The sequence below is a fragment of the Condylura cristata genome, unplaced genomic scaffold (genome assembly GCF_000260355.1).
Source record: "Condylura cristata isolate star-nosed mole 26May11 unplaced genomic scaffold, ConCri1.0 scaffold00002, whole genome shotgun sequence".
NCBI lineage: Eukaryota > Metazoa > Chordata > Mammalia > Eulipotyphla > Talpidae > Condylura > Condylura cristata.
Genome location: NW_004567103.1, coordinates 24,539,383 through 24,548,991, shown reverse-complemented (window position 1 = coordinate 24,548,991; position 9,609 = coordinate 24,539,383). Strand labels below are relative to the sequence as shown.

Sequence of the window (9,609 nt, the reverse complement as noted above, 5' to 3'; positions counted from 1 at the left end):
CTGGCCTGTACCCCAGTTCTGTATGAATAAATAAATAAATCTTTAAAAAAAAAAAAAAACATAAATATGCACCCTGAAAGGAAAACTCTCTTCCTTTTTAAGTTTTAAGATTTACTCAGAGAGAACCCCAAAAGGGAAAATCAGTCTTTCTAGTCTCCCTTATTCAGGGGTGTATTGAAAAAAGAGGGCTGACCTGGCTGGTTAACTTATGCAGTACGAGATAAAACGCAAGCTGACTGAGTCTATAAAATGTCCACCACAGGGCCAGGCAGAGAACTGGCATTTACATGATGTTTGTTCATACTTCTTGTCCTTTGCCCACTAGTGTTTACTCTTTGCTTTGATTCTGTTGTTTTCCTCTTTTTGAAGGAGCAGAGATGATGATACACACAATCTACACAGAGGACTCCCAGGACATGAAACTGAGTCGCCAGAGAGATTGAGTCCTGTCGGTACTTCTCTTCTCCCAAGAGAAAGAGAACAGGCTGAACCAACACTGTCAACTCAGCAGACTGCAGCCAGCACTGGTCATGTGAGTCTAACTTCTAGGAGCCTCAGTTGGATGGTGCTCCCCCAGAGCCACCAAACAGATGTACGTAGATGGCTTAAACACAAGAGCACGTAGGAAGGAGGTGGGTGGGAACAGACACTTGGCTATGGCCTGCTACCTTGCCCTGGACTCCAGCCTTGAGATGCATCTTTCTGAGGACCAGACACCCATTTCTAATTCTTATAAAGGTACTAAAAGGAAACATGGTTCCCTACATTCACACCACTTCTGATGCCAAACGTGTGGAGGTTTTTCCCATATCCTACCAATCTCCAACTCTCCAGATACCAACTGGGTGTCCTCACCACTCAATTCTGACAACCTACCCAGAGTTAACACAGACCTCACAAATCAGGGTCTCAGTGCCACAGAGTGCCCCGGTTTAGACATCAATCTGAAGTCCTGGGTTGCCTCCTATACTATTAGACAGGACTTAATGGGGATTCCCACAATCCACTTCTTGGGTTGAGTAATTTGGAACACTCACAAAACTCAGTAAACATTTACTATTACTGATTTATTACAAAGGATATTAAAGATACAAATGAACTGCCAGATGAAGAAATACACGGGGTCCCAAGCACAGGAGCTTCTGTCCCTGTGACTAGGTATGATTGGTTAAATTATGAGTAGATCAGGCCCTCCCTGGTGGCTCAGCAGGTTAAAGCGCTGCACTAAGAAGCTAAAGTCACTTCCACATGAGTTTGATTCCCACCTGCCCCGGAGGAGATCCACATGGCGGGGCAGACCTCTCCTGACCTGCCCGCTGCTCCCCTCGGCAGTGTACTTCATCTATCTGCCTGTTCTGCTCCAGGCTCTGTCTCTGGTGAATCCTCTCACCCGCCGCATCTCTGGCCTGTACCCCAGTTCTATGTGAATAAATAAACAAATAAATAAATAAATAAATAAAAATTATGAGATCATAATGAATTCAACCTCCAACCCCTCTCCTCTCTGAGATGGGGGGTATAGGATGGAAAATCCCCAAACTCTAATCACATTGTTGCTTCCTAAGCCTCCTCCTCCTGACCTTTCCAAAGTCACCCCAAATCACCCCATTAACATAACCTCCGGTGCTGTGAAAAGGCCTTGTTATGAATAACAAAGACACTCCTTTCATCTTCACGTTCCAGAAAGGACCAGGGATTTAGGAGATCTGTGCCAGGAAGCAGGGATGAAGACCAAATCAGTATTTATTACATTACAGTAGCACAGGTTGTAAGTGAGTAGCCAGGGCCCAACTTTGTCGCCCTCTCAGAAGAAACTTCCCTATTGTCCCAAAACATGGAGAAAAGTGAAGACAGACATGGCTGGAGTGGATTTTCCAGAAAATCAACAAATGACGCAGCAGTGAATAAAGCTGGGTTTCATTTAAACTAGGTAACCACTGATTGTGGCAACAGCAATCTATCAAAGGTGAAAACCGCTTTGCTTTGATTCAGTCCTGTCGACCATGATGTAACTTCAAAAAAAGGCAGATCACAACATGTATTCTTTTCCTCTTTTCTCCTATAAAATTATCCCTTACTGTTTTAAGTCAAAAGCGGTGAGCTTTTGGATCTCCTCACCAGCTCCGCCCTCTCTAAGACTCACTCTTCTGCTCCGTCTGGCATATGCATGAATTCCACGCTAAACCATTCTGTCATCTTGTTCAACATAAGCTTCCTTTGATGTTATTTTATGTTTTGGTTGGTTGTTTTTGTTGTTGCTTGTATGTATCATGGTCCTTTTCCTTAATTTTTTCACTTTTAGGAGATGGACTATCTTAACAAAGCCAAAAGAAAGAAAAGGACAAAGACAGACAAGACTAAGCCACCCAAAGGGGAAAGAGAAGGAAAGGTCCACAGGGAAGCAGAGGCTGCAGTTGGTAAGGGGGTGCGCCACCAGGACAACCCAGGGCAGACTCCAGTTTGGGCCAGGAGGTGTCACAGAGAACCAACATGGATTTTACTGGACAATCTCTGTTTTGATTCTCCTGATCCAGCAAAGGCAGGACAGTGTGCAACTTACCTTCATTTCAATGACTAGGAGACAGGGGCAAAGGAAGTTAAGGATGCCTAGCATCTGCTACCACATTTACTGACACCCCACGAGATCTCCATGAGTGCTAGTTCTGTCATGTAGAAAATGAAGCTGAAAAAGGCTAGGTGACTTGCACAGGGCTAAACAGGTCAAACAGTAAAGTTACTGCCATTTGACGCTGAAAGCACACTAGTACCACTGTCTCTATGAACTAATACCTAGATCATAATCTGAGGGCTGTGTGGAGACAGAAGGGAGGAAGGGAAGGAGAGCAACAAGCTCTGAATGGCCGCCCCAGCTACCATTTTCCTCCTTGGGTCCCTGTGTTGTAACTTACAAGGAATTCAGATTCCTAGACTCCTGAAAATTTTCTTGAGCTTGAAACCTACACCCATCCTTTCCTGGCCACGTGACTCAGGAGACCCTCCAAGCAAATCATAGACTGATGGAAGGGATGACATGGATAGTCTCCTTAGCTAGATCTGTTTTTGAGGTTTGCTCTTTAAAGTCTTACTGAATTTACACTCAGCGACTGCCAAGTTTACACAGACACTGCTGTAGTCTATGATTTGGGTAGCAGGACTGGGAAAAGTAAATACTTGAGGCCTCTAGAAGTGAACTGAGGAAGACTCCTTAGAGCACGGAAAGTTTAAGTAGTGCCTGGTTACAGAGCTGACTGTGCAAGCCAGTCTCTCAATGGCTGCCCAGCTGTGTCTTTAGGTCCAGCTGGAGAGTCTTTCCCAGGCCACAGGTTAGGGTGAAATAGAACTTTTGTAGTAGCACAACTGCTAAATCACACTGGATCCAAATGGGAATGGGGAATTTCTCCAAGGATAGTCTGTGGACTTCTCGCGTATCAGTGTTTGGAGTGCACATTCCTCCAGAATCAGATCTGGGCGTGGGACTCAGGAACCTGCCCCCCCGCCAAGTGATCCCACAGCACCCTCAAATTTAAGAGATCTCATTTAATTAACTGTATCTCTGTCCCCATTGTCCTTATCCAGGGAAATCAAAGGAATCAAAGTCTGAAAAGAAGTTAGAGCTAATTCACAAAGAAAAGAAAACAGGAGCCAAAAGAGAAAGGACACAGAAGGAAAGGAATCTAGAGACAGCAGCAGGGTCTTCTATCACCAACACTAAGGAAGTGGAAGACACCTCAGAGACAGACTGCTTTCCTTCTACTGCAGAAGGGCTTTCTCTCAAAGACAATTCTCATGAGAGTCAAGTGTCTATAGATGGAAGATCATCACCCACCCCGATGGTAACTGTCCCTGATGAAGAGAAAAGCCATGAGGACCCTTCCAAGGTAAAGCCCAATGTTCTCATCTTGGCCAGAAGCATTTCTGACCTCACTAGTACAACTGCCCTGGATTAAATTAGTTTCTGAAACAATTCTACCACAAAATGGCTTTGTTTGTTCTACTTTGATTGCTTCTGGTCCTTTAAGAAGTCAGACCTGACTGAAGACACAGCAAAGCCTTCTGAAATGATGCATTCTGCAAGGCTCCTCAGCTGCCTGGCGTTGTAGCCACCCCTTTAGAAAGCAGGATAAGCCCCATATCCTCATTGTTACAGGGAAGAGTGAATACAGGCCAGTAGAGACGTCAGTTGAGTACATATGCTTGGCATGGCCTGGAGCTCACGCACTGCTTCCTCTCAAAGTCTATGCAAAGTCTGCCACTCCTAATTTACTTTTCTGGACCACAGGCAACTTAGACACACACATCTACTTCACAGTGCTTCTGCATATAACAGTCATGGTATTCCATGGAAATGCGATTCTAATGTCAAGTATATAAAAGAAAACCTAAGTGAGTGTAAGGGAAATTGCACTTGAAAATTCCAGCAATCAACCAAATATAAAACCATACAGCTACCTCTCTCAATAAGACCAAGAGCCCATTTTTCTTCTGCTGTCGGTATGGGTCATTATTTCTTCCATTGATGATCACTATTTCACCAGAATAGATTGCTATTCTTCCACCAATTCTTCTCTTGTACCAGAAAAAAAGTATTTTTAAGGATGATAAGAATACCCATAGCCAAGTGTGTGGTTAGACTGACCTAAGTCACACGTGGATGGTACAACTCTGCAAATCTCACAGCCCCACTTGTGAGCCAACGGTGCTTAGTCCCATTTTAGACCTGGAAATTGAGGTTTTAATGTCTGTTGCCAAAAGTTACACAACCATTGCGTGCTAAAGCCCAAAACCCTAGCTTTTGACTCCAAAACCAGAGCTCTTGTTACTACTTTGTTATTATGTATTTATTTTATAACCCAGTCTTCTGAAAAAGGAGTTCAGAAAGATTTTTCCTTTATGGTTCTCTATGCTCCTAGATGGAGAACTTTCATCTTTACATAGCAGATGAACAATTTACCTATGTGCAAAACTTTTCTGAGCCCACTAGGTTATCAGAATTTTTTAGATTTATTGTCTATCCATAGTACCATGTTGCCTTTGAAAATGCTAAAAAAAAAAAAAAAAGAAAAAGAAAAGAAAGAAAAGAAAACAAGGAAGCTTTACCCTGAGTTAAATACACATGCAGAATTACCTTTCATGTCTCTCCCCATCGGCATATTTCTGACAAAGGAAGGGGCACCATGGAGAAGAAAACTATGGTACTTCTCACATAAACCAAGAACTTTTCATGGAATAAACGGGTTTGTAAAGAATAAATCCAAGTCCAGTATATCTATATCTAAGATTATCTCTGATAAAACAGCCCTTATTCTAACACACGGTTCCCAGCCCTGGCTTCACTTTAGAATCACCCATTTGTCTGGTTATGCACTGGCCTCCAGTAATTTTTAAAAGCCCCTTGTGTAATCTGAAAGGGCAGCTAGGATTCAGAACTTTAGATCACAATTGTGACCACACTTTCATATTATCAACTAATCCCAGTAATAGTCCCAAGAGGAAGGCAATGCCAAAGCAATTCAACTGTGGCCCCCAAGTCCGAAGAAGAGAGAAACTAGGTCCAAAACCTAAGTTGGCCCCTGGCAGCAGAGTTGATGCAAATTAGCCAGAATGTAGAAACCACTTCCACCTGGGCCTGGAGACAAGTCTGGGACAAGTCTGGGACACCACTCTGAGACATGCTCATGGGTGGTCACACTGCCTGTCCTCTGCTTGCCTAGGCCCTCCTCACCAAGAGGGAGCACCAGGACAGGCTGCGGAGAGAAAGGGCGGAGATGAGACGGCTGGAGGTGGAGAGGAAGAGAAGGGAGCAGGAAGAGCAGAGGAGACTGCAGCAGGAGCAGCTGGAAAGGGCAGAAAAGATGAAGGAGGAGCTGGAGCTGGAGCAGCAGAGACGCAGAGAAGAGATCCGGTGGGTGGCGCAGGCATAAACACGGCAGCGTTAGGAAGCATCAGGAAAAGTCAGATCCCAGGGGGAGGTGTGGATCTGAGGTTTATGTCCCGAATGAAATGGCAAGTCTCATTTTTCTCTCTTTAGCTACCCTAGGAACAACTTGGACCAACGATAAAATGCCGTGTTTTGTCTGTTGAGGGGTTACTGTACATAGATATTCATGGAGCCTTCTCGAGAGAACTTTAGACTCAGCCCAGCAGACTTTTGTTCAGCTCCTGTCACGTCTCTTATTGTCTCCCAAAGGCCTTGGCTCATTTAATCGTCACAATCCTGTGAGATGAGAGTCGCAAGATCCATTTTAAAAGAATGGAAAATGAAACCCTGGGAAATCTACCTGAGCTCAGAGCTGTGTGTGAAAATTTCTAGGCTTCTAGTTCCAGGCCATGTAGTTCCTCAGCTCTTCAGTGGGGTAACCAGTCTCCTCCAAATGGGGTTGTGCCTGTGGCATGTGGGCTGCATAACCTCCACGGGGCACTGCCTACTGGCTTGTCTCCCAAGGGTGCCCCAGCATTTTCTGCCATTCTCCTGATCACTGTGTTTTCGCAGTTTGATGAAACAGAGACTTGAAGACGAAAGGCAGCGCAAGGAGGAGGAGGAGAGAAGGCAGAGGCTCCAACTGCAAGTGGCACAGGAGAGAGCCCGGCAGCAACAGGAGGAACTCAGGAGAAAACTGCAAGAACTGCAGAAAAAAAAGCAGCAGGAAGAAGCCAAGCGGGCTGGTGAGGGAGATTTTGATGCTCTCTGCACCTACACTCTAACTGGGGCTGAAATATTTTTATCCCACTGTGGGTATCCATTTGACTCCCCCACTATTCCTAGCTTTGACTTTATTGTGTGGAGCATAATCAAGTATATAAACGTTTTCTCCAAGGTGATTAACATGTGTTACTATAGTGAGAGAGATCAAAATAAAATTCACTGTGGAAACACTCCTGGATCCCACTCCCAATTCAATCATCTCCTCAGGGGATCCTGCCCCTCCCTTTCAGCACTGCTCAGCAGCTTCCTAGAGACACAGTCCTGCCCTTTGCTATCCCCTAGCAGACAAAAACAGCATCTGGGGCCTCCCTGGTGACACAAAGGGTTAAAGTCTCAGCACCGAAGGTATCCAGGTATCCACAGCGGCAGCAGCACAAGCTCAATACCCAGCCCCCTGGGGATCCCACTTGGAGCAGCAGACCTCCCCTGAAACACCACCCACTGCTCCCCTAAGCAGTGTATTTTTAGTCATTCCACCTGTTCTCCTCACCACTCTGTCTCTGGTGAATCCTCTCAGCCCCCACACCTCTGGCTTACCCCCCAGTTCTTGTATGCATAAAATCTTTTTTTAAAAAAGAAACGGCATCTGGCCCTCTCTGGTGGCGCAGCAGGTTAAAGCACAGCACTAAGAAGCTAAAGCCACTTCAGCATGAGTTTGATCACCACCAGCCCTGGAGGTGATCCAGATGGCACGGCAGACCTCTCCTGACCCACCCACTGCTCCCCTCAGCAGTGTACTTCATCAATCTCTCTGTTCTGCTCCCCACTCTGTCTCTGGTGAAGCCTCTCACCACCCCTGAGCCTCTGGTCTGTACCCCACTTCTGTATGCACAAATAAATAAATCTTTTAAAAAAAAGAAAGAAAAGAAACGGCATCTGGATAGCTTCAGCATAGTCTTTCAGGTGCTTGCTCTTAAGGAAGCAGAAGGAACTTCACATGACACTTTATAGATTGGTCAGTCCAGATAAGAGCTAAGTTTCTCCAGACCAGCCTGACACTCATCCTCAGTCCACTTCCATAACACTCCAAGAGCACATCAGACTCTGGAAAATTCTTCAAGATTTTGTATTAACTGCACAGGGTACTACACACAGTATGTGCCTACTAAAGGACTCAGATTTGTAAATTAACTCCAATCTCCAGAGATTCCAGCAACCTACTGACAGGTAAACTGCAGAATTTCTCATGGGAAGTCTTTGGGAATCACAAACACTAGATGGTCAGAAAATTGTTTCTCTGATGAGACTCCTGCTGAGTCCACTTCCTTTTCTATTCTAGAGGAAGAGAAGCAAAGACAGAAGGAGTTGGAAATGCAATTAGCAGAAGAACAAAAACGCCTGATGGAAATGGCTGAAGAAGAATGGCTGGAGTACCAACAGAGGAAACAGGAAGCAGAAGAGAAGGCTCGGATGGAAGCAGAGGAGCTAAGGCAAAAGGAAGAGGAAGCCTCAAGGCTTGCTCTGCAGGAAGCCATGAAACTAGCCCAGGAACAAGCCAGGTACTGGATATCCATTTGGGCAATAGTGGCCATAAGGGGGACTGTTAGGGAATTTGACGAACTGGTTATGTACTAGTACTAACTTTGCATGACTTTGGACAACAGAAGTTTTTCCGCACCTACATAAGCAGAGTTTGGAAGAAAAATAGAGATTCTCTGGCTACAAGTATCAGAATTTTTTCAAAGTTTAAGGAACCTGTACTTGAGTTGAAAGGGGGTTTCGAGATCCATCTGTCTCAGTCCTCACTTGTACAGATGAGAAAAATGAGTTCCACAAAGGACGAAGGGTCTCAATCAGGGTCAAACACTGAGTTAGGAACAGTGCCAAGATCAGACCTCAGATACTGATTCTGAAGCTCTGGCTTGCTCACAGACTTACTGGATATCTATTATATGCCAGACACCATTTTGGGCAATGGGAATTCAGGAGTAAGGAAGACAAATGTCTGTCCCACTATGGAATTTACATGGGGGTGGGGGAGAGAGGAGACAGATTCTAAACAAGAAAAAAAGCTTAAAAAAAAAAAAAACCTGACTATACAGGGAAGGAAAAAAACTTTATGTGAAAGGATTGCAGAAGGCTGAGTTTAGATTTGCTGACCAGGGCAAGACTTGAGAAGAGATATTTAAGGTGAATTCTGAACAAGAAGTTGTCAGCAGTAAGTGTAAAGGGTCAAAGAAAGGAATGAGTGTTGGAATAAAAGAAAAGTCAGCATGGCTGGAGCTACACTGTCCAGTAAGTAGAAGCATGAAGTTCACAGGTGAACAAGATGCAAAGAATACTTCCAGGTAAGTCAGAAAAGCAGACTAAGTCCAGATCTAATGGGGCCTTGTTAGGAGAAATAGCACAGAATCAGTTATCAGGGGTCAATGGCAGTTTCCCTTTTCACACAATAGCAATGATAATTACATTTTTGATGATAGGCTCTCTTGAGTAATCAGCTCTTAAAACTTAGTTCCTAATATCATAAATTTCCCCTCCTTAATGGAAATAAAGTCATCCTCCTTTAGAACCATCAAAATTGAAGGGTAAAGGAGCAGACATTAGAAACTCCATGATTGCAATTTTAACTGTAAACAGTTTACCCCTTGAAATGTGTTTTTCACAAGTTAAGCTGAAACTTTTTAGGGGACCAGAAAGAAGCCAGAACAACTGTTTCAAGGTTTTCCACCTAACCTTGAGTTGTTCCTCTTCTGGATTTCCCTCAGCTCCCATATGACTTACAAACCAGCTAATTATGTGAATCTTGATTCTATTTCAAAATTATGTATTCCATGTACCATAGCAGTAAGGCTGAGTTAATAAGTATTGAGACCAATAGCAAACTTATTAGAGTTCCAACTTTCCATGAAAAGAAAACTAACAAGCTTTATTGAGAATAAGTTAGGCAATTTTGTAAGGTTAAT

At 44.2% G+C, this 9,609-nt stretch overlaps 1 protein-coding gene across 1 annotated transcript in view; it reads left to right on the top strand.

Moving 5' to 3' along the window:
• KIAA2012 (KIAA2012 ortholog) overlaps window positions 1-8,278 on the top strand; it is a 95,319-nt gene extending 87,041 nt beyond the window's left edge. Inside the window, exons 15-20 of the mRNA XM_004674825.1 lie at window positions 370-532; window positions 2,303-2,417; window positions 3,577-3,878; window positions 5,712-5,902; window positions 6,491-6,663; window positions 7,983-8,278. Of these exons, the coding sequence (XP_004674882.1) occupies window positions 370-532; window positions 2,303-2,417; window positions 3,577-3,878; window positions 5,712-5,902; window positions 6,491-6,663; window positions 7,983-8,278 (1,240 nt within the window). The remainder of the gene's footprint in view (window positions 1-369; window positions 533-2,302; window positions 2,418-3,576; window positions 3,879-5,711; window positions 5,903-6,490; window positions 6,664-7,982) is intronic.
• The last annotated feature ends 1,331 nt before the right edge of the window (window positions 8,279-9,609 follow it).